General features: G+C 43.0%; 1 protein-coding gene across 1 annotated transcript in view; it reads left to right on the top strand.

Moving 5' to 3' along the window:
• LOC144799857 (sodium/glucose cotransporter 4-like) overlaps positions 1 to 26,353 on the top strand; it is an 803,794-nt gene that overhangs the window by 368,078 nt on the left and 409,363 nt on the right. Inside the window, exon 9 of the mRNA XM_078671442.1 lies at positions 9,817 to 9,924. Within this exon, the coding sequence (XP_078527568.1) occupies positions 9,817 to 9,924 (108 nt within the window). The remainder of the gene's footprint in view (positions 1 to 9,816; positions 9,925 to 26,353) is intronic.

The following is a 26,353-nucleotide window of genomic DNA, read 5'->3' as shown; positions in this document are numbered from 1 at the left end:
AAACCCGGGACATTTATCGGGTCTAGAGATTCATCAGTCCAACAAGTACCGACTTGCACCCACCTGGGTGATCCACTAAAGAACGACAAGTACCAGAGTCCCGAGGGGCGATCCGGAGGAGGGGCTAGCGGTGTGCGCTCCATTGATGACTAAACACAATGTGGCTCTTTGTCCTGATGGGCCGCACCCCCAAGGCACTCCGCACTCTAATTTCAGGATTTGTTCTTTTTATGGCCGACTTAGGCCTGACAACTAATTTTAAAAAATCCTTAATCATGAGTTGTGGCCCTAAAAATTATAAAATTGCCGAGATTAAATCAGGGTCAAATGTTTTGAAAAGTACCAGTACTTTCCCCTATTTGGGGTTGCTATTTTCAAACACTGGTTCGTGGCATGCACATGTATCTTATGCTAGGAATAAGTTGGGTAAAGCCATAAATTGTGTTATCTCTTTGAGACAACCCAACTACGCAGACGTAATTACACCACTAGTTAAGATCTATCAAACCCAATGCATGCCAACTGGCACTTATGGCGCCGAGGTCTGGGGTTACACAAACTGCTCCCATATCCAAATGGAAGAAAATAGGTTCTGCCGGAAGGTGCTGGGCGGGGTCATTTGTTCCCCAAACTATGTGTGCCATAACGAATTAAACATCTCATACATAGAGGACTTTGTAAGATCCAGACCAGCACTCTTCTGGCTAAGGATATGGAATAACCCGGCTGCCATCCTGACCCGCGAAATAATTTTAGATTGCTTAAAATGCGATAGGGCACTCTGTATACCATGGTTAAAAGCGGTAAAAGATTGCCTTGAAAGTGTAGGGCAGGGTTCTCTGTTTACTATACCAAGTTTAATAAATCGTTCCCATAAGACCATTATTCTTAGGGCACTATATGATTTGTATAGAGAGGAGCGGGAAAGGAAGAACTTGACTAAATGCACTGTTACAAAATATATGGGCTATTCTGAACCCCACATTAAACATCCTGGCCCACCATATAGGTACTTACGTCTGCACCTTGGCAGGTGGAATAGGGGTTTACTGTTTCGTTTCCGAGATGGGAGTATAGTAAATTTACTAAATTTCCCTTTGGGTTACAATAAACATCTAGAAACTCTAAATTGTCCATGTAACCCTAATATGAAACAGAGCCTTATGCATTTCTTGTTCTTTTGTGGTTTTTATAAAAAACTTTCCGTCCATTATTTAATGACTTATTGTAGAAAACATGAATTGACTAATTTTAAATTAGCATTGAGGTCTTTTTTACTACTGGGATCAGATGAAGTTATATTCAGGGTGAGCTGCTTCCTTAAAGCTGCCGTCAGATCACGAGCCACTTTATATATTGAGGTAGAATAATTGCACACTGCACTTCTTTCTATGCGCTTTAGAGAATCTCTTAGTTGCATATTTTTAAATTGTGTATAAAGCTGTTTTTATTATAATATGAAGGGACAAATTTGCGTGTAGATATGAAATTGAAATTTGATTATGTTTGACTGTTCTTAGACTTGTTTTCCAGATGTCATTATTGTATCATATTGTTTTTATTGTATTTTGTATGTACTTTTATGGATGTTTTTATTCCGAATAAAGATCATTTGACTTGACTTGACAATGTGGCTCCCTTGAGCTTTGGGCCGACGGGCTCTTGGACAACGCACCTGCGTGCCGGTTCTGGCATCGAGGCCTTTGACTGTTGTGTGGCGGCCTTCTCTTCTACCCCTAACGATCTTTCTCTACTGATGAGGGAAGTTATCCCGAAACCCGAGACATGTCTCTGGCGATATCCTAAAACCCGGGACATGTATCGGGTCTAGAGATTCATCAGTCCAACAAGTACCGACTTGCACCCACCTGGGTGATCCACTAAAGAACGACAAGTACCAGAGTCCCGAGGGGCGATCCGGAGGAGGGGCTAGCGGTGTGCGCTTCTTTGATGACTAAACACAATATGGCTCCCTGGAGCTTTGGGCTGACGGGCTCTTGGACGACGCACCTGCGTGCCGGTTCTGGCACCGAGGCCTTTGACTGTTGTGTGGCGGCCTTCTCTTCCACCCCTAACAATCTTTCTCTACTGATGAGGGAAGTTATCCGGAAAACCCGAGACATGTCTCGGGCGATATCCTAAAACCCGGGACATGTATCAGGTCTAGAGATTCATCAGTCCAACAAGTACCGACTTGCACCCACCTTGGTGATCCACTAAAGAACGACAAGTACCAGAGTCCCGAGGGGCGATCCGGAGGAGGGGCTAGCGGTGTGCGCTCCATTGATGACTAAACACAATATGGATCCCTTGAGCTTTGGGCCGACGGGCTCTTGGACGACGCACCTGCGTGCCGGTTCTGGCATCGAGGCCTTTGACTGTTGTGTGGCGGCCTTCTCTTCCACCCCTAACGATCTTTCTCTACTGATGAGGGAAGTTATCCCGAAACCCGAGACATGTCTCGGGCGATATCCTAAAACCCGGGACATGTATCAGGTCTAGAGCTTCATCAGTCCAACAAGTACCGACTTGCACCCACCTGGGTGATCCACTAAAGTACCAGATTCCCGAGGGGCGATCCGGAGGAGGGGCTAGCGGTGTGCGCTCCATTGATGACTAAACACAATATGGCTCCCTTGAGCTCTGGGCCGACCGGCTCTTGGACGACGCACCTGCGTGCCAGTTCTGGCATCGAGGCCTTTGACTGTTGTGTGGCGGCCTTCTCTTCCACCCCTAACGATCTTTCTCTACTGATGAGGGAAGTTATCCCGAAACCCAAGACATGTCTTGGGCGATATCCTAAAACCCGGAACATGTATCGGGTCTAGAGATTCATCAGTCCAACAAGTACCTACTTGCAACCACCTGGGTGATCCACTAAAGAACGACAAGTACCAGAGTCCCGAGGGGCGATCCGGAGGAGGGGCTAGCGGTGTGCGCTTTATTGATGACTAAATAACCACTGTGGATCATTGATGCAGCACTTCCCACATGCTCATCGTGGTTCTTAGAAGCAATACAGAGACTGTATGTATCTGATTTATATCCACTTGGAAAAAGCTTGTTGATGCAGTGACATTAATTGATATGGTCCTGAAGAATACCAGGGTTCTTATATCCAAGGAAGTCAGAAACATGTTGACCAAGCTATTGTTGGAGCAGTGATTAAGTTTAAACTGTTCTAAGTCTCTTTCACTTTATCATTTACACAGTTTTAGTAGGGCAACTGCGTGGATCCGATAATAATATGTGCTTTGCATCAACGTACACATGATCCAGGGAGTTTACCCTTTTTAAATCACTTCACTTACATGCACTGCACGAATTGTGACAATAAATACATGTCAGACTTAGTACACTACACAGATCTTGGTTCAGTTTTTTCCTTCAGATAAAATCATCAGAAGGATACGGTACTTCACGCAATGGTTTTCTCTGATTTATAAGAGAGCCTGTGTGGGCACTGTTTGGTTCCCAGATGATGACACTGGGCACAATACTGTGTAGTGATGGGATACCTTAATATCCTTGTATGATTTTTTTGTTGTAGCCTTCCCCTTTTCACACACTTGTGGTGTTAGAGAGAGAATATTCTTCACTCTGTTCATATGTACATTGTTCTTAGAGTACATTGTCAATAGTCTTCAGGATTCCGTTTTGTGTAGTAGTTTGTAAGGATATAAAGACTGCCAAAAGGCAGTATAAAATCCAAATTTGGAAGGACCTAAAGGCACAACAGGAAAGCCTCTGGACAAAATTAATTTTCAGTGCCAAACAAGCAAACAATAGGCTTTTCTGGAAACAAGTCAACAAACTGATAAGATCAAAAAAATTATAAACAACGCATTTATATCAGAGAACTCATGGGCATCCCACTTAACAAAAATATTTGATGACCATGCAACTTCCGTGAATCAGCCAAATACTGTGAGTCTCGATACCTTAATTGCAGTACCAAATGTGAAGACTCTTACAGATTCATTAGATCATGGAACAACCATAACCCAGGAAAGTCAAGGCTACTCAGTGAGTCCCGATGCCTTAATTGCAGTACCAAATGTGAAGACTCTTGCAGAATCATTAGATCATGGAACAACCATAACCCAGGAAAGTCAAGGCTACTCAGTAGAAGACATTGCAAGTATAATAGAAAAGGGTCGTAATGATGGCACCCCAGGTCCAAATGGCATCCCGCAAGCCATTTTTAGGACGGATCCAGACTACTGGGTGAAATCATTACATGGTCTTTACAATGAGATCACTTTAACAAATACCCTCCCCACAAGCTGGAAGGGGTCAATCATTAATCCGATCCACAAGGGTGGTGATCGGGCGGATCCGGCAAACTACCGGTTAATTGCACTCATGGACGTGGAAGCGAAATACTTTGCCACACTAATCCTGGAGGACCTGGTGGAATGGTCTAATACAAATGCCCTGATTCCTGTCAACCAAACTGGATTTCGAAAATGGTTGTGGCACCACAACAAATATTTTGGCTCTTGCAACGATGGTCGATAAATGCAAACACTAGCGAAGACCGCTACATGAGTGTTTTATAGACTTCAAATCGGCGTTCGATCGAGTGAAGCGTGGGCTCCTATGGGCAAAACTACACAACCTGGGGCTTCCGGAAACAATATTACGCCCTATCATACAACTCTACACAAATACGTGGGTCCGTGTAAAACTGGTGAATGGTACCAAAGTGTAAAAAAAAATACCAACTGAGATCGGATTAAAACAAGGCTATGTATTAGCCCCCCACTTATTCAATCTTTTTATGGCTGACCTCTCACCTCGATTGGATCAAGCAAATGCACACCCTCCACGGCTGGGAAACCAGCCCATAACGCATCTTTCTTATGCAGATGATATCGTTTTGTTTAGCCTGACCCGTGTAGGCCTACAAAGGGCACTTAATGAACTCTTGCTGTTTGCCAACATCAACGCACTAGAGATTAACGAGACTTAAACAAAAACTATGTTGTTCACGAACTGCTCACGACATCAGTATCAATTTAAATTAGGAGAAAAATGCCGTGAAATAGTAAAAACCGATAAGTACCTAGGGGTATATATCGACAAAAGTATGAATTTTCAATCTCAGATTCAATATCTTGAAAAAAAGGAAACGGAAATATTTATGCCTTTTGCGCTATCGCGAAGAAGCTACATGGTCCGTGATTTACGCCCTAATTTCTGTGATGGCCGCTAAGCTTCTACCATCAATCACGTATGGAAGCATAGTGCTAAATGGGAAAGATGTTAAAATCTTAGACTCAATACAGACAAAGGCATACAAAAAAGCGTTCAGTTTACCCCAGTCAGCAGCTCCGGCCCAGGTCTGACTTGAATTTGGCCTCATCAAGCAGGCTATTGGGAGAAAATACGCAGCAATCAAAACATGGTATAAACTGTGGCAGAATCGAGCTAATCTGCTAATTGATGCCTTGTGGCAAGCCCAGGAAGATCCAAACTCAAGTTACGGGAAATTTAAAAAAAAAAGCATTAGATGATACTAATACGAAGGAGCTATGGTCAAAGAACGCGTCATTCCAAATCTTCCGTGGCTTAGCAAATAAGACGTCAAAACTGCAATCATTATTGGCAGACAAAGCCACTTTAGCAAAAAGATCACATGGATGGATGGTTCTCCAATCATATACAACTCTTCGACCGGCGGAATACCTCAGCGCAACATACTCGCCGCACTTGAAACTCAAACTAATGGCAACAAGATTTGGGGTATTACCAAGCCTAGCGGAACAACAGTCGTAGAAATATAGTGGCATCAAATCTTGCGGTTTATGTGGGGAAGCCTGGCAAGATATCGTCCATCTAATATGCGTCGGTCCTAATTTAAAAATGCAACGCATGCGACTACTGATAAAGGCATTTAACGACAGAGGTATTCGAACGTGTAGAGGTGCAATAATTAAAGGACTCCGCACGACTGACCCTCAGTTGACTTGTAAAATAATGAAATTCTTACTTTATTATGAGACACATTTTAAGTTGGCATCATGAGAAGGACACTGTTGTTGCTTTATTGAAAATATTGAATTCATAAGTGGGTTCATGTTTTTAAAAATATCATTCTTTTTAAAATAATATTTTATAGTGACTTTATATTTGTATTATGAAATTGTTATGGTTTTAATTAACTTAAACAATAAAGACATTCATTAGTGTCTGAATGGGTCTGTGAGTGGGCATGAGGGTGTCTCAGTAGATCTGTTAGTGGGTGCATGATTGTCTTAGTAGCTCTGTGAGTGGGTGTGAGAATATCTGAGAAGGCCTCTGAGTGGGTGCACAGGTGTTTCACTTGGTCTGTGAGTGGGTGTGAGACAGTTTGAGTGGGTCTGGGAGTATGTGATTAGTGTCTGAGTAAGTCCATGGGTTTGTGCATGCATGTCTTTGCAGGTTTATGAGTAGGTGTATGTGTGTCTCAGTGAGCATGAGAGTATCTGAGTGGGTCTATGAGTGGATATGAGAGTGTAAGGGGATCTGTGAGTGGATATATGAATGGGTCTCTGAGTGGGTGTGTGAGTACCTATATGGACCTGTAAGTGGGTGTAAAAGTGAATACATGGATCCGTGAGTGATTGTGTGAGTACCTGTTTAGGTCTTTTGAGTGGGTATTTGAGTACTTGTGTGGGTATGTGAATAGGTTTGCTAGTGCTTGTATGGATTTCTGAGAGTGTGTGTGTGAATGCTTGGATGGCTTTGTCAGTGGGTCTGTGAGTACCCGTGTAGTTCTGTCAGGGGGATTGACAGTGCATATATGGGTCTTTAAGTGAGTGTGTGAGCATATGTGTGGGTCTATAAGTGGGTGTGTGAGTAGACCTCTGAGTGCCTGCATGGCTCTGTGAGTGGGCCTATGTGTGGCTGTGTGGGTATGTGTGTGGGTGTGAGACTGCCTATGTGTGTCTCTAAGCGGTTGTGTGAGTGGCTGTATTCGCCTGTGGGTAAGAGGGTATGAGAGTGCCTGTGTGGGTCTGTGAGTGGGTATGTGAGTGCATGTGTGGGTCTGTGAGTTGGTGTGTGAATACCTATGTGTGTCTGTGAATGTGTGTGTGTATGTATGTGAGTGTATGGGTCTGCCAATGGGTGTGTGAGTGTCTGTGTGGGTCTGCGAGTACATGGGTGAGTTCCTGTGTGGGTCTGTGATTTGGGTGTGTGAGTATCTGTATTGGTGCCTACGTGGGTGTATGAATGGGTCTCTCAATGCCTGCATTGGTCTGTGAGTGGGTGTGTCAATGCCTTCGTAAGTCTGTGAGTGGGTGAGTCAATGCCAATGTGGGTCTGTGAGTGTGTGTATATGTGTTTGTGTGAATGTATGGGTCTGTGAGTGGGTGTGTGAGGGTCTTTGTGCATCTATGGGAGGATATGTGAGTTCCTGTATGGGTCTGTGATATGTGAGGGTCTGTTGGACTTTCAATGGATATGTGAGTGTGTGAGCATATCTGTGAGTTGGTATACGAGTGTCTATGTAGGCCTGTGAGTGGGTGTTGGAGTGTCTGTGTGTGGGTCTGTGAGTATCTGTGTGGGTCTGTGAGTGGGTGTATGAGTGTCTGAATAGGTCTGTGAGATGGTGTCTGAATGTCTCCAGGGTCTGTTAGAGGGGGATAAGTGCCTGTGTGGGTCTGTGAGTGGCTATATGAGTGCCTTAGTGTGTCTGTCAGTAAGTGTGTATGTCCAGGTCTGTGAGTAGGTATGAGAGTATCTGTGTTGGTCTGTACATGGGTGTTTGAGTTCCTGGGTGGGTCAGTGAGTTGGTGTGTGAGTGTCTTTGTGAGTCTGTGAATGGCTTTGTGAGAGCCTGTGTGGACCTGTGAGTGTGTCTGCGAGTGTCTGATTAGTCCTGTGAGTGGGTTTCTGAGTGGCTGTGTGTGGGTGAGTGAGTGTGAGTGTGAGTGGGTCTGTGAGTTGATGCCTGAGTATCAGTTTGTGAGTCTGTGAGTGGGTATGTGAGTGTATAAGTGGGTCTGTGAGTAGGTATGTGAATACCTGCATAGGCCTGTTAGTGGGTTTTTGACTTTACAGGTCTGTAAATGGTTGTGAGAGTTAATGTCTGAATTGATCTGAAAGTGTTTTGTTTTCAAAGTGCGTCAAGATTCACAGATCTATCATAGGTTTATATTGGGGCTGCTTTGAGCCTCGCAGGGGATCTACAGATTCCAGAATTGGAAGGAAATATATAACTCCATTTCATACCCAATATAGACCCGTCTGACACTTCTCTAACGCATCCATAAGTTCAGGGTACCTGTGCCCTGACCTTTTTAATCATTCTGTTGATTAATTTTAAGACCCCGGGACCGTTCCCTGATAATTAAAAAGGTGGCCTGCAACCTCCCGATGAGATTGTGGTCAGTCAACCACGGCCTTGCTGGTGGCGTGTGACTTTGCTGATCCACCGCAGGGGTCCGGGTGGGTCCAAGACCCTGGATATACAATTTTGGTTTTCCTTCAATAACTCCACAACTACTGAATAGATTTACACTAATTCACAAAAGGGCTATTTCAAGACAAACAGCTACCTCTCTGTCAAATGAGGTGTAATTCAGACCAGCATTCGAGCTGTAGTGGTGTTCAAAATCACTTTGGGAAATTGCATTTGTTTATATGGTACTTTGCCAAAATTTAAAAATACACCGCAATTGTGCTGATACTTGTGAATATTTCATTCAGAGGCATGCTGGTTAATGTAGTATTTTGGACTACTTGGCACACTGCTTCTTGCATTTAAAAATCATGTGATTAGTAAACATTGCAAACTTGCTTCACCTGTGACCAAGGCTCCTGATGGACCTGAAATGTGGAAGAACTAATGCAAGGCACACACTCTGCCACTTTCAACTATGAAAATAAAAACTATTGGAATTTCGAGATGGCTTGATTGCTTCAGAGGCAGGATTTGAAAGTTAAAATAAAAAAAATGCTAGGACCGTGGGATGGAGTCCACTTGGGGCAAAAATCAGAGTGGTAGTGCACTAACGAGAGTTTGTATATGAGTGTGAGTGGGTGTGTCAGTGCTTCTGTAGATGATGTAATCAGTGATATAATCAGTGATGTCATTTGAGATGTCATCAGTGATGTCACTACCCTTGTCATGAGTGATGTAATTTGTGAGACTTTAAGGAGTGCATTGAAGGAGTGCAAGTTATTGTTAGCTCTCCTAACTATAACTGGTAAAATTCAGTGCTTTTTTGTTCAAAACATTAAGGCTGTCACTGACATATCCACCTCACTAAAACATTATTTTAACGTTTGTATTTTTTAGTCAATAAATATATTTATATACATCACTGGTACGGATATGTGGACTTAATTACCTTGATGCTCTTTTCCATCCTTCAAATATCATTCTAAGCCTTTATCTGGAAATTTACATATAGTGTCACCTTACAAAATAGGGGGAAACAGGTTAAATATTTAGGGCCACACACCGTTTAAAGAACATATGATGCCTTAATGATCAATAACAAGGGAATATGATTTCACCTTAAGTTTACAATTACCATAGATGTTGGCAGAATTTTTGTGGTCACTGTTGAAATCCTGTCTCCTTGACAGCTAGCTTTGGTCTGAATAAAGTAATTATGAATTCAAAATATGAGCATCGATAGGCTAAAGTATTTTCTAAGCTAATCATGGTGCACAATGTGTTTTTTCTGTCCTTGCCCTCTAGAAGACTTATTCTGTTTCCCATTTCTTATCAAGTAAAACATAAATATTTTTTTTGTTATGTTTGAAAATAAAATGTGGGTACATCATGTTTCACTTAAAAGATTATATATTTGTTTGTAGATGAAGTTGCCTGTGTGGATCCAGAAATCTGTCACATTGTTTGTGGAACTAAAGTGGGCTGTAGCAACATTGCTTATCCTAAACTGATAATGGAACTGCTACCTGAAGGTGAGAGTCTTTAAAAAATGTCTGTTATTTGCATTTTTCCTATCTATGATTTGTAGGAATGCATTACACATATGAAGACCAACATAACTAATACCAATTAAGCTATTTGAATATGCGTGCAAATATGATGCAGATGTGTCTCTGTATCTTAAAAAGTCTGTAATACATGACAACATTTGATCTAATTTATTCCAGTAAGATGCAGGATATAAGAGCATTATGGGAAATTAATTCATAGGACCTTGATCTCACCTTCTCAAGTAAGGATAGTGGATCATTTATATACCCTAACGAAGCAGGAGGCGGCATGTCTGCAATAAGGACTCACGTAGATGTGTCATTATCGGCCCCCATTAGGTTTCCCTGTGCATATGACTCACTAAATCAGCAATGCGAACCTGGCAAAGAAATGGAAAAAGGAAGCGGTGCGTGACATTTAGAACACTGAAAGACAACAAAGGTTGTGCTGTGGTCATACATTATGGATCACTCTGGTACTACCACAGCCTCAATTCTACAACATGGTGCTAAGCGAGGTCAACACACCTGTACCATAAACCTGACTCTGAAGGACAGAAAAAGGCATGTAGCAGGTTGGAGATACTCCCAACTAATGTCTTGCAATCCTGACCTGGAGTGATGATATGAAGCCAACAGATACACAAAATAAGGTAAGCATGGGACACTAGCTCAGAAAGAACACCACCTTCTCTCAGGAATTAAAAAATGTGTGGAGATGGGACTACCACAAAACCTCACCACTAAACACCAGACATAGGGAAGAGACACCTTAGGACTGTCCCAAGTACGTAGGCGTGATACAAGCCATTAAAACTAAACTTTATGATGCAAACTGGGCATATGATCGCCCTGTTGCACAGATTTGGAAACTCACATGATATTTTTTATTGTGCCCTGATGAGATGATGGAATTGAGAGTATTATACCAAGATACTCTACATATAATGCAGTTGGTATATGGACTGGATCACAGAAACTCCCTGGGGAATAAAACACCACAAGAACTGCAGATAAATTGAGGGTTTTGGAATAAAGTAATCCACCGTAGAGGCTCACTGGACATGTCATCATGCAGACTAAAGCAACAAGACCTCTTACATAAGGGACATGATAGTCATATCAAAGTCTATGCTCAAAATAGCTGGACCCCAACCAGTACAATCAGAGGATTTCAAATTGGTGACATAGGGTGGCATGGAAGGACTGGCCTCAAAAGGTGATATGCACAGAACAGTCAACACTACACAGCTAAAATGTGATGTAAACTCCAAACAGTTTGCAAAATCTTAGATTACAAATCCATATTTGGAGGGAGCATTGGTAATGGTGTAATATCTCACATACTCCATGTGAGAACCATTCGGTGCCATTGATACTCTATAACTATAAGGTTACTTGGCATACACTATATCTTACTTAGTGTAATCTCACAAAAGTGAAAATGAAAATACAGCAAGCAGTGAGGGAGATGATGATTTTGATGTCCTCACTAACCTAGGGAGAGAACCAAGCAGATTGCTTGAACGCAAAGAGCACATCATGCTGAATTATTGGTGGTGGTCCCATCCTCCTAGGACCACCCCAAACACAGTTTTGGCCAAAAAAATACAATCCCAAGCAAAGGCCCTGCTCAAAGAATTGTGGGAGAATTTAATTTCCTGGTTGAGTGAAGTACAAAACTGAATCAAAATGACATTTTTCAAAGCTTTATGAACATTAATACAAGGAGATTTGACCATACCTGTTAGAGTAGGAGTAGACATAGATCCTAGGGTAGCCAGGATACAATGTTTTGATCGATAAAGGATTACGTCCATGTATTTGACTTGAACAATTACATCAAATTACAGAGAAAGACGAGGTTCTACCATTTCCTCGTCATGGTATATTTAATTTGAGAATAATTGAGAATTTGAGACTGAAATTATACGAAATAAGACCACCTCCTAGCTCAATTTGCAGCATTAAATACTTGAGAACACATAGCTCACCAGAAAGAGAAAAAAATATATCAGGGTACTTATATAAAAACCATAGATCAGTATACATAAGCTAGATGGTATGCAAAACAGAAAGTATGGAGAGCAGATACTATTCAGGGAACAAGAATGTACCATTTGGTACCTGTCGAAGGAGAGAATAGAGGAAAACAAAAAGAGAAAAGAAATCATATTGAGAAAGGTAAGAGTGATGCTGAAACAGAAGGAGAAAGTAGTGACGGTGATTATGATCTTTTAAATTACTTATTGATGAATCGTCCAATACCATACAATGAATCTCACAGTGAGGGGTTGACAAACAGAAATATAGTTGAAATTCCAAATGTCCCTAATATGCCTGATACTAAAATAGACTGCAATTTTTTCTCCTGTAAGGGGGTGGGAGTGATAGAAATAACAACTTCATTGAACCCATATGATTTGAATTCACCAGATGCTTTAACCATTCCTGTTACTATCGGTCCTGTTGTACCTCTTTATAAATCTGGGTCACAGGTAAATACTGCCCACACTCTGACTATACCTGCTCTAGTGAATACTGCACATTGAAATCTACTAGATTTGAAAAGAAGATCTTTGCTTCATATGCCTATGGTTACGACTCTAAGTAATACTACCGGTACTAACAGTACAGCTTCATTTTAAATCAGACACAATTTGATCCGAGAAGCAGAATGGTTCAGAGGTTACCACCTGAACAAGTGAGTCTCCTGAAATAAGTTACACTGCTTATGAATTGACTGTGCCAACAGGAATCTCTTTTCCTGATACATCCACATTAAATATGCAACCTGGAACAAGTAGAGATTTGACCAATGGCGATTTGCATTCAAATACTTCAAGAGAAGAGTCTGGATTTACTCCCCAAGAATTGGATGACAGGCTCAGAGGGTTTAATACCCCAAAAAGCTCTAAAACTGTTCTGGTCCCAGTTAAGGGAAGAACAGTAGATGTGGCTAAGCTAAAAGTAGGGTTAGAAGCAATGATTTGTGGAATTCTTAGCCCACCTCAATTGGGTATCTACCAGGAGAAGGAACCATTATTTCTCTGTAAAGACATTACCCGATGAGCTAGACAGATGCTCAAGAAGCTACTTGAATTGGCTCAGAAAAACGAAACTGATGTTCAGTTTTATATTAATTAATTAATACAGAATAAGGAACTATTAGCACTGATCAAAAATGGAACGAGAGATAATCAGAGAATCAGTGGACGAGTAATTAGAGAATCTATCACTATAAACACCTGACCCCCACTTGCCAATCGCAGACTCTTACTAACAGACAAGAAAAGTGCCGCAATAGACTCAGGGTCGAACTTAATCTGGAGACTGAGTCTAAAAGTAGAAAACAAAGCAAACACAAGGAAAAAACACAATTTCCTAAAACTGTGTGACCATTTGGCAGGTGAAAAAAATAAGCAACTAGCCCTCCATCCCCTGTTGCTGACAGCAAAAGCAGTGATCCTCTTCTGCCAGGAACATTCTGTGGAGATCCACTGGGGTGTAATAAGCGAGATAGAAAGGACATCCTCTTAAAATATGCTGCTCTTATGTCCTCATTGCGAGACAGACTGCCACTCTGAGAAAGTGGATTGTGTGGACAGACTGATTTTAACTTAAAAACTTTAGGCTGACTGCCCCCCTGATCCCGTAGTAATCTATACCAGTTTCCAATCCCCCTTAGTTTTGACCTTAAAAGTGAACACATTACAGGGTGGGAGTTTAAGATGGACTCTGGACAGTGATTCTTTAAAAAGAGGGTAATCTGCTAAAACCACAGATAAAACAATTGCATTGATCGCCACATCTCGCATGCAGTTCTTGCCATGTAATACATATACCCCTCAACAAGAAATGTCCTAGTTCTTTAAAACCATTAGCATTCCATAAATCTGACTATGTGGTATTCTCAGGCCGGCATATTTACCTTACTGCAATGTAAGATACTCATAGCCCACTGAAATGTGCTTAGATGGATAAAGTGCTTAAAGTTGGCGCCAAACTCATGTGCACCCTTGTATCTTGCTTGCTTTGGGAATTTTACTGTCTTAATAAAAACTGGGAGCTGGAATCCTGCTTCCTGGATCATTTTGTCTGTAAAAAAAAAGATCGACCATCCTCTTCCTTTCAATGGATCTTACATGTGCGACTAGGGACAATATCTCATAATATGTCTGCACCTGAGGTAGGCCTCTTTTTGGTTCCTGATAGCGACGTTGCGAGGCCCCCGTCACATGAGAAAGAGGGCCCAGTGTATACCCTCTCTCCTCTATTCGTGGAAACCCTGATATAAATCGTTATTTGAAATCTTCTCCACGATAAACAGCAACAGAAGAAACTCTTTGAATGAAGCATATTTGGAAAAGTCAAACAGGTAAAGCACAGGATATCCATGGGAGTCACACTACACAGATACACACTACACAGATACCCCCACCCTTGGTAGAGAAGAGTGGAGCCTAATACCTGGACAAAAAGAAATGGGGTCCAACATCAATTTTAGGCAGAGAATAGCCAGCCCTATACACTGGATTGAAAATGAACGGCAGACAGAACAACATACAAGTCAGCTGCAGTGAACTGCAAGCCAGGGAAGCACTTCCACAAGCTGGCATAAAGATAACGTTCAGATTCCCCAATATTCACTTGTGACATATCGACACGTTATTGTTTATATCACTATATATAATTGAGGCCCTGAAGAAGATGGATATTAATTTCTAGATCCATCGAAACGTGCGTCGGCCAAGAGTCTTTGACATCCCAGAACTCAGCACAAAACTAGAGGAAAGCAATTATCTTCTCTTTACTTGCTTTTTTGTGCTTGATTAGTGGTTCAAGGGGGTGTGTCTGATTGATGATGTAAGAACGTGGTATGATTGTGGTTCCGTTTTTGTGGATGGGATATGTCTGAAGGGGAAGAGATGTGTTATATTAATTGCAAATATCAATTAATAGAAGCTGTACAGAACAATGTCTATAATGTTGAGATGACAAGATGTTAAAGTGTTTGATGATATCTATCGAGAAATGTACAAGCAAGCAGCTATGTTATTGAAAATATTTTTGTAAATCATATCATGTTGAAAGAGGTATACATATATATATTTTTATAACTAATACTATAAAACAGAACTTTTATTATTTAAAAAAAATTAACAAATGAACTAAAAATGTGTCATATGTGTTGAGAGATACATTTCTTGGTTAGCTGCCCTATATTCTCCAAGTAGAATTGAGAATACACTAGTAAAAGGAATATAGGTCAGGTGGGAGTTTGTCCTAGTGACTATATTTAGTTTTGCACCTGAGGTAGTGCCAACCCATCCTGACTGGTATCAAGTTGGAGTATAGAGATTTATACCCTAGAAACCTTCTTATTGCACACGAAGTGCCTAAAAAGTGTCTCCAGGTCCATAAAATAGCTCGTATTAACTTTGATCAGGACAATATTTTAGGGTGCAGTGAATATTATAGTATCCAATATCAAAACATTCATCAAGGGGCAGGCTCAATGCTTTGCTGGGCCTTTGGTTCACATTGTATTTTTGCCCATAATTTTGCTTGGGGTGTTCCTCGGAGGATGGGACCACCACAATAATTGAGCATGATATGCTCTTTGTGTGAAAGGCACTGATTGGTCCTCCCTCTAGGTTGGGGGGACCCCAAAATCATCACCTCTCTCATTGCATAATATTTTTATAAAGTTCACTTTTGTGAATTGATTATATGCTTTTTAGCACACCAATGAGGGAAGGGCACTCCTTCTGCGCCTTGCAGAATTCCTCCCTGGAGGGGCCACCTTCTTGCTGCCATTGGGTCAGCTCCAGTTCGGCCACCTGTTCCCCGGTAGGCTTCAGGGCTTCAGGGCATCCCCCTCAGGTTCTGCTTCCTCCTGGGCGGTGGGACCAGCTGGGGTGGGTCTCTCGCACCCCTTGCCGCTTCCTCTCCTGGCAGGTTCCTGGGCCACTGTTTCAGGCTCCAGCTCTGCTGTATCACCCTTACTGGCCGCTATAACACAGATCCACGCAGGCAAACCCAACATCTCCAGATTAGCTTGGTGCTCCACATCCTCCCATTGAGATCTCTCCAGGTCATTACCTTGCAGACAGTCTACAGGCAAGGCTTGACTTACAACAACTTCCAAGAGACAAGAGACCCCCATCCACTCAACGGGAACTCGCGCCACTTTGCAGAGGCGCACTGAGCTGTCAGCTGCAACTACCGGGCGGTGTGTCACGCTGGCTCCTGTGTCTCTCAGAGCCTCTATCTCCCTCCCATTGATGATCACCTTCTGCCCGTATTTCTTAGTGTTAGGGGGCAGGAAGGTTTCCTGGACAATCTCTAGGTCTCCTAATGAGACAAGGGTCATAACTGCTAGTCCCTCCTCCCCGCTAGAAATCACATCCCCTTCCAAAGCTACACTTGCTAACCCTGGGGTTGGAGCACCAGTGGGTGCTGGGGATTTCTTAGGGCACCTATTGACAACATGTCCCACCTCATTGCAGTGATAGCAGGTAGGGGGACCTCTGTTATCCCTTCTGACCCTAGGGGGCCATGGCTGTTTGGGTTTGGGGGGTTGGGACTCCTTTCCCTGGGAACTATTTTGGGGGCATTGAGAGAACTCCTTTTGGTTACCCTTGTCCCCCCCACTCTTTTGCTTGGGACCCTGACCACCTTTGGCTGTGGTACCCACAATTCCTCTGTGGACCTTGGTACTGGTCCAGTGGTCTGCCTCCTTAGCAAGCTCAATGAGGTCTGTCAGCTTGCTGTCTAAAAGATGCTGGCGCAGCTCTGGAACACAAAGACTACTCAAGTGCTCCCAACTAATTAAATGCAACAACTCCTTATAATCAGTTACTTTGCTGTCCTTTATCCAACCCTCCAGTGCAGGCGAGTACAAATTCACACAATCCATCAAAGTCTCAGACTCTTTCTTCTTAGAGTTCCTAAACTGCAGTCTGTACTGCTCTGGAGTAAGTCTATACCTGAGACATAGGGCCTCCTTCATATTGGGGTAGGTCATGGTACCTGCTAATTCTAAGGGCTCTAGAGCACTCCTCCCAGAAGCCTCAAAATATTTCCACAGGCCCGCCCCCAAAGCTGTTCAGGCACACCATTCATTCTCAATGCAATCTCATAACAAGTAAACCAGGCATAAATATCCTCACTCCTATTGCAGTTCTGTACCAAATCCTTGGGAATATATACTTTACCCCCTGGCACTGGCTGTGCGCTGCCACCATTTGAACTGGAATCCACCTGCTTGCATTTGACATCCAGTTCCCTCATGGTCAATTCATGAGCCAAAAGCAATTTTTTTTCCTCAAAGGCACGGGCATTTTTTCTCTCCTCCGCCGCCTTTTCTCACTCTTTCTCAATTTCCAATTGCTTTATCTTTAACCTCATGACTTCCAAGTCATAGTCTCTTACTCTTTGATTCTCTTCTAACTCTTCTGGGGTCAGACTCCGGCTGGAGTGGTTACTGCCAGCCCTTGAGTTTAGTTTGCCCACTGGCAATTCGTGGGGTTGAAACCCCTCCCTTCTACCTGCATCATTTCCTTCTTGGGCCTCCCACCAGGCCTTCAAGATTCTCTGCAAATCATCCTTCGTGTAGTTGCTCTTTATGGGGAATTCAAACTTGTGGCAGAATTGCTGCAGCTCTGCAACTTTGTAGGAATACAAATCCTCAATGACAAACTCCAATTCTGCTTCCACACTGGGTGCCTTTCCATTCACAGACATGATGTATTGAAGGGTTACTTAAAATAGAACCAACCAAAAAAAACTCAACCGTAGTATGCGGTGGCGTAGTAGTCTGCACTCACTAGTGATGTACACCAGTCACTGTGCGTCTAGTACAAATACAAGTTCAAATCCCTTCGCTGCCACCAATGTTATAACTGGGGATCTCTAGTTGGCAGAGGTAGGTACCACTGTCCAAATAGGAACCCTTGCTTCTAGTCAGGGTGAGAAGGAAACACTGCAGATAGCCCCTGCTCACTTCCTTGGTAGCTTGGCACGAGCAGTCAGGTTTATTGAAGGCAATGTGCAGAGTATTTGTACCAACACTCACAGTAACACAGTGAAAACACCACAAACTGACTCCACAACAGTTTAGTAAAATAAAGATATTTAATCTAAACTACACAAGACCAAAACGGCAAAAATCCAACATAAACAGTTCAAGAATATGGTTTCAAAAGTGTTCTTAAGGTTGCGTAACAATATTCCACAGTTGCGTCACGTTTTAGCCACCAGTACCTCTAGATGCAACAAAAGTTCCAAGTGAAAGCTGTAGCATTGAACATGAAAGGATGCGTTACTCCTGAGACCCTGGAGAGGCTATGGGACAACCGAGCTGACGTAGTGGGCGTGTCGCGGTGACTCCGATCTGTATGGGGAGGGATGCGATTCTGTGTGTGGGTTCCGGTGCAAAGGTTTTGGTGGAAGCAACTCGCAAAAGGTACGATGCGACGATCTTCGGGGCGGCGACGATCTCTGGTGCGATGACGATGCGCGGCTCAGCGGCGATCTTCTCCTCTCTCGGCCCCTCGAGGCGAATGCTCTGCAACGACTCTCACAACGACTTGATGCAGTCCACAAGCAAGTGGTGCAATGATCTCACCCAGTGACAACAGGCTCCGCAACAATACTCGCAGCGATCGTAACTTTCCCGCCCAGGACTGGTGCATCCCGCAAACGAAGGATGCAACGACTCTGGCATGGGCAACAGGCGCTGCGATGATCTCGGCCTTCGTAGCAGTGGGAATTTCCTCGCACTGACGGGGATGTGCTCCGCAAGCGAGCGATGTGTGAAAACTTGCAGAAAGTTCTTAACATCTTGGTTTCCAGTTTCCCAACACAGGTACAACTTCCAGAGGCACCACAACTGGCCCAAGCACTCTAGGAAGGACAGCACTCTCTCAGCAGAGTTCAGGGAAGCTGGGGGTGAAGTCCTTTTGTTCCTTGGACTTCTTAACAGGGAGCCAGCTCTTCTTCAGGCCCTTGGAGATTCCTTCAAGCAAGGGGACACAGCACAAAGCAAAGTCCTTCCATTCTACTTGGCAGCAAAGAAACTGCAGGTCAGTCCAGCAAAGCAACAGAAGGACAGTCTTCCTTCTTCAGTCTTCCATCTTTCTCCTTGGCAGAGGCTCCTTCTTGATTCCAGGATGATCTAATTTTCTGTAGTCAGGGGTCCTGTACTTATACCCCTAAAAGTCTTTGTTCCCTTTGTGCAGGAGGGCTCTGAGCCTGGTCTGAACCAGTTCTGGATGTTCCTTGAGCACTTTGTTTTCCTGGCTACTCCTTTCCTTTCAGAGTGAGGGGCAGGGTCATCAGCCGACCAGCAGGAGGTGGAGCCAGCATTGTGGAAGGCAGGCACAGCCCTATTCAGGCCCAGGTGCTATCCCTCCCACCACTCAAGATGCAGATGCAGTCATTCAGCCTAGGGCTGACTCATCCATCCTCCTGGGGGCTCCCCAGCCCCTGTCACTCTCAAATCAGACAGTCAATTCACAAACAGTCCAAAGCTCACAGAAAGGTCAGACAAGAGAACTGCAACTTTCTAATAGTGCTGTTCTCAAACACACGATTTAAAAACGACCTTTTCAAAAAGATGTGGTATTAAATTCTGAGTTCAGGGATACCAGACTTGTATGCCCTACCTTGGGAAGATATGCTGGTAGCCAATGTAGCCAGCATCCCCAATGATAGCCTATGGGCAAGGTAGCCTTACACTAGTGAAAAATGAAAATGGCTGTCATTCACGACCAGAGCATGACACCTGCACTAGTACATGCTCTACCTTTCACGTACATTGTACCCTGCCCAAGGGGGTACCTTGGGCCTTCCATCGGGGTGACCAATGTGTACAGAAAGGGAAGGAATAGGCCTGGTCAGTGGGGATACTGACCAGGAGGACATGGCAGTTCACAGACTGCACACAGGCACTGCGGTGGCAGGCCCAAGACACCATTTTAGGGCTACTCATGTGGGTGGCACAATCAGTGCTGCAGGCCCACTAGTAGCATTTATATCACCAGCCCTGGCACACTCAGTGCAGTTTACTAGGGACTTCTTGGTGATACAAATATGCAAATCATGGATAACAATTACAATCACAGTTTACACAGGAAACACTTGCACTTTGACACTGATCAGCAGTGGCAAAGTGTTCAAAGCATCTAAACCAGCAAAAACTAAATCCAGCACAGCGTCAAAAATATAGGAGGTAGAGGCAAAAAGACAGCCGAAACCACGCCAAAGATGCCAGGTCTAACATGTATTGTGTAACTTGATGTCTTTTCCATGTTTGGTATTTGTTGGGACTTGTTATTTAGGAAGCATTGTCACAACTACTCACTAAGGGGCAGATTTCCAAGAAACTGACGCATCTCTGAATCATAGCAAAGATGCGTCAGTTTACTCGTGTCACGCAAAAAACCCTTGCACCACCATGGATGTGTCGCATTTACAATGCGGCGCACCATGGCGCAAGGATTGACAGATGAGTCACTCATCTATTGGCGCAAAGTTCATGCATTGCTAGAGTCATGTCGCAAGCACGACACAACTCCAGCAATGCTAAGGAAGGCCTATACCTATTGTGCTGCATTACTCATTATGCCTGCTTCAAGGCATAAGGTTTTGACATAGTAGTGTTGTAGAAGTGGTGCAGTGAAATCTTGTTGATTTCACTACATCACTTTTACAAATCTTTCTTGCATTGGAACGCCCACCCTGCATACATTATACATGACACAGATATAATGTGGCACAGAGCTTTACAACATGACCCATCTCTTTATATGTGTCAAGCTGTAAATGCGTCACAACGTGGCGCGTTGTTTACACAGCCGCTGTGCCTCAAACGTGGCGCAACGGCGGCACAAAAGTGTCACAAGGGGCTTGTAAATCTGCCCCTAAGTTTGTATGTAAATACAGAAATTATTGAGAGTGTTTTTCCATTTCTCTGACAAGAAAAAAGAATGATTAAAGTTATGTAAAATGTATAAAATCATGGTTAATAAATACAAAGGCCAATCTAATCAGTAATTGATTTGAGTCTGTTGAAGTCGAGAACAGCACCAAAAGTGACAGCTAGACAAGATCCCCTTTTTTTTACTTTTACCTAGGCCAGCCTAGCTGCCAGATTAGGGCCCACCCCCTGACTATTAGAAAGTTGGCATTTCCTATGTCTTTTAGTGGAGATGCATCTCACAGCGGTGGCTCTGATGGGCTGTATTAGGCTAGGTGATATCCTTGTGGGGAGAAGCATCTGCTTTGATGGGCTGCAATGGGCAGGGCAAAGTCTTTGCGTCGAGGAAGTCTGCGCAGCAGAGGCAACTGTGCTGGTTTCCGAGGGTAATGTGTTCAGCAGCAAGGGAAATTTGCTGGTTCTGCAGCATATCTGCTGCACCAAGGAGGAAATGCATTGGTTCTGCTGGATGCACAAATGGGCTAGCAGAACTCCTTCAGACCCACTACCAAGGGTCCCCGACTGGGGTGGCACCACTTGGGAAGGCAGGGTTCACGGATGGCGGAGTCCAAGTGCTGGGTTCAACGCTGTTGGAAGCCCATTATGTTCCGGAGGCTTCTGATAAGGAGGACAGCAATCTAGCTCTTGTAGTCACACTGGGGTCACTGGTTTTAGAGCTGTAGGTCCAGTCCTTCTCACCCAGGCAAGAGGACAACAGAGCAGCAGGTCAACACAGCATGGCAGCCTTTGTGAGAGTGCTCAGGCAGAGCCACTTGTAATGTGCAAGTGCGGCAGGTGACAGCTTCTCACCCTCATTAACTCAGAGTGGGCTATCCTGCCTACACCAATTTTCCCATTGTCTTACTGTCTGTGATCGTAGATCAACTACCAGCAATAGCTAGTCATGTGACCCAAGATCAGACTGCAGGCACCAAATGGTTAGGAAATGCCAACTTTCTAATAGTCAGGGGGTGGGCCCTAATCTGGCAGCTAGGCTGGCCTAGGTAAAAGTAAAAAAAAGGGGATCTTGTCTAGCTGTCACTTTTGGTGCTGTTCTCGACTTCAACAGACTCAATCTCAATAGGAGGTAGTCTGGAGTAAGATTTCCTTGCTTGCGCTCGCCAACTTAATGTTAGTGAGCCGTGGAAGAGGAAAAATGCTACGCGGAGTTTTCAACTCCACGATCTACACAGAGGATGGAAAGGGAAAAACTCTGCAAACTCTGTGAGCGGAGTGGAATTTCACAGCCAGGCCTAATTGGAAACCCCATTGCTCGGATGCCCTGACCTCGCATCGCCTCTGCAGCATGACACATACTCAACACAGGAGTCCGCATCTCTTTGCAGCTAGGTTTAAGTTACTCTTATTCTTCAGTACTAACTGGGTTTCTGTAGCTTATTTTCACTCAAATACTACTGCTTGGATTTTTATAATTTTAGGTTTTGTTTATTGAAATGTATTCTAAATTGGTATGGGGTTTTTCTTGTGTTGTGCTTTCACTCTATTACTGTTTGAAGTGCTGCATAAATACAATGCACATTGCCTTTGAGTTAAGCCTGACTGCTCTGTGCCAAGCTACCAGAGGGATGAACACAAGTTAATTTAGGGTTAGCATGTGCCCCACCCTGACAAGGATTGTGGTTGCTGCTTGACCAGGTATCACACCCCACACCCCAGTCAAACAACAACCCAATTTCTTACAGGAGCTCCACAAGACTCCTGCAGAATTCCATAACCAAAAGTACAGAAACAAAAAAAATAACACAATCACAAGACTTCTGTGACAAAATCCCTATGGAACTCATCACTAAAATTTGAAAGATAGAAAATGACCATAAGGAACACATCACACAAATACATGTCCCAACCAAGATAGAAAGCAAAATCACTTTCCTACCATTGCATACATCTAATAGCCTATCAGAAAAAGATTTCCTCAGCATTACCATTGCAAGCAGGCCATCAGGATCACCTTCAGACCCAGCACCTCCTTAAATCTTTAATGATGTCCTTTGAACAACCTGTGCAGGGGAGGTAGATAGATACTTACTCAACAAGTCCCTAGAACTAGGTTCCTTCCACCTCAAATGTGTGTTTTTTTCTAGCAAAGTTTTTAAGCATAGGATTAGCGCAGTGCCTATCATCCTGAGCTAGAAGGGGACAAATTATTTTGCCATTTCTACAGCAAAGTCTTTAAGCATAGGTTTACCAGAGTGCCATCCACACTGAGCTGTAAAATGACAAACTCCATGCACAGTTTTACGGCATTAGATTTGTAAAATACCATCCAAGCCAATCTAGAATTAATAAAAGCAAGCTCTGTTGCTGTCATTATAGTTTTTCAGAGATGTGTAGACAAGGGAGTACCCTGTATAAGCTAAAACAATATCCTTTCAGGCTTAGAGTGCTGCAAAAATTATGTAAAAAGAAGCCTCGAATCCTGGGTACTTCCTGAGTTTAAGTGGAGAGCAGCTCCTGTATAGAGTACCCTACAACACGAGCGACACTCTGAATCTGCACACCAAAAGTTCTGTTTATCTAGCAAAGATTTTAAGCAAAGGATTAGCACAGTGCCATCCATGCCAAGCTAGAAAGGGACTGTGCGCAGCCTGATCATGAGTTGAACTCAAGCAGGTGGAGGGTCCTTATGCTATTCCCAAGGCAGAACCCTGAAAATGGGCACTGCAATGAGAACAGCAAGAATGTTCCAGACTGTAAAGTCCATGCCGTGCTGGAACTGGGGGTACAAGCAGACAGTGGGACACATGCAGTGCCCCCTTGAATGCATCCCCATGGTTTGTTTCCCCTCCGCCAACTTCGCAGAGGGCAAACTTATATTATGCTCAATGGGCCGTTGCCATCCAGCCTTGCATATTATAGGCTTGCTGTGTTGTGCCACTACCAGGTGATGGTAGTTCCGTGGTGCAGTGGTGGCTAGTCCTGAAATCCACTTTGTAATGAGGCAGAAGCAGGACTGCCACAATTGCACCACCACGATTCTGGTGGTCCAAGATGGCCAGACTCAAAATTCAGTCCAAAGTCTTTTTGCCATTTCTATAGAAAAGTATTTATGGATAGGAGTAGCACAGAGCCATCCACGCCAGGATGTAAAATTACAAAAACCTTTACCACTCCAGGCACAGAATTACACCATCCAAGTCAACATGGAGTTAATAAAACACTGTTTCGCTATCAATGTAGCTCTTCAGAGAGGATTAGCTTTGTCCAGACACAAGGGAGCACCAAGTATAAATCAAAATAATACCCTTTCAGGTTTAGAGTGGCACATAAATATGTAAAAATGGAGGTAAAAGGCCAAACGACGTGCACAGGATTGGTTGCATGTGGGCAGTTGGCTGCAGCCCAAGCCCTTTGGCCAACCACTCGCTGCGCACAGCAGCAGCTGGATTAATGTAAGGGATTTAAATATTCCTAGAAATTCACTGAAACAAATAAAGGCTGTAGGAATGTTATATTTAGGAAATAGAGTCAAGACGTCACCAGTAGGTAGTTATAGTTAAGACATAGGAAAAGTATTTTTTGACGTGGCTATAACTTTTTAGTTTGACCAATCTTCATTATATTTTCCCCCAAAAAAGTGTCAAGGTAGGTTCTTGTTGTCATGGAAAGTTTGGTCTTGATTCGTGCAGTGGGGACCGAGAATGTGGGGCATGAAATAAGGGTACATTTGTAATGGTAATTCTTATAGGAACCTTTAGCCCCAGCCCAAACCATTGAACAGACTTTCACCAAATTTGGCAAGAAGTCAGATGTTTGTTCAAGGAAGTGCCTTTAGATTATTTGGTGTAAATCTGTTTAGTAGTTATTGAGAAATTCAAATAAAGTGATATCACTGGTTTCGCAATTAATGCACTTGCCAGTAGGAATGGTCTGAATGGCTGGACGGAACCTGAACAGAAAGTTGTGGCTGCCATTTTATTGCTTCGGAATTGTTCCCGGGGATGAACATTTCAGAAAAAGCTACGATAGGGGGTCAGAGCAGAGGTACTCTGACCCCGTGTTTGAGAATTGGGGGTGTTAGTGACACAAGTTATGTGTCCAAAATAGATTTTTTTTAATCATGCAGGAATATCAACTTCCTCACGAATGTAGGTGGAAGTATTAAAAAAATATCAATGAATCATTAATACACATTGTTATAGCAATTTTGATAAATGTTTTTATAGAATTATTTATATAGTGAGTTATGTACTGTGATGGTTGGAATTAATTATAGAGCTATATATTTTTTTGTTGTGGTGGCTATTGAATTCCAGCTTTTGCTTTCTGCTTTCGCAACGTAACCATGGGGACCAACATCATCGCAATCTTTGGTCTCACCGCAAAAACGGATAACAGGTTCAAGGGATAATTGTTCTAGAAATACACTATAAAAACATGAGTTTGAAGTGCACAATGATAAACCCGTACTGTTTAAAATATGGTCATATGTGTGCATTTATTTGTTATCACTTTATGGAAAAGGCGTGATTGTTGCGGTTAATAACATCATTGCAAAGTCTCAAATAACAGCAAACACAGAAAATAGGCCTGAAAGATGGTGTTTAAAGAAACTTATTAGGAAAATATGAGTTTAAAAAGGCTTTGAAAGAAGTATGTATGTAGTAATATGTGTAGGGCAATGTTCAGAATGGATTATTTTTATATAATGTTTTAGAATTTGATGGTGGTCATTGAATGTCTGCTTTTGTTTTCCGTTTTCGTGACGTGTCTGCGGGGATCATGATTACCGATGTCATTGCAGTCTACGAAGTCACAGCGAAAAGTTAGAATAGGATTTGGAGATGGTTTTATAGAAACATGACTTTGGAGAACTTTGTAAGAAAACCGTAGCGTGTAAAAAACTGTAGGATGTGTGGATGCATGTGTTTTAGACTTTATGGAAAAGGCGCGATCGTCGCCATTAACAAAGTCATCACTACATCCCGAAAAACCACAAAAATGGGAAATAGGTCTGAAAGATGGTGTTTAAAGATACTTAGTAGAAAAATATGAGTTTAAACATGCTTTAACAGAAGTATGTATATAGTAATATGTGTAGGGTAATGTTCAGCATGTTTTTTTTTTACACATTATTTTTCGATGTGTTGGTGGTCATTGAATGCCTGGTTTTGTTTTCTGTTTTCGTGACATGTCATTGCGTAGATCCCCACAAACTAAAGAAAAAAAACCTTTAGAAAAAAACTTCACAATATTTTGGGTGCTAGGCTGGCTCTGACAAAAGCCATTGCAATGGTTGTGTGTATATGGTACTATACATAAGACCCAATGCAGAGTTTCAGGTTACTTAGAAACATCCTGTTGCCTTCATCTGTAAAGTAAACTCCATCCCATCTATAAATTCCATGCATGTCAAAATGCAGATTGTTGTTATAGATATAGCCCATGCGATGGTCTCTGAGGAAT

Source organism: Lissotriton helveticus, chromosome 1_2 (assembly GCF_964261635.1).
Source record: "Lissotriton helveticus chromosome 1_2, aLisHel1.1, whole genome shotgun sequence".
NCBI lineage: Eukaryota > Metazoa > Chordata > Amphibia > Caudata > Salamandridae > Lissotriton > Lissotriton helveticus.
This window is presented reverse-complemented; position numbering and strand designations above follow the sequence as displayed.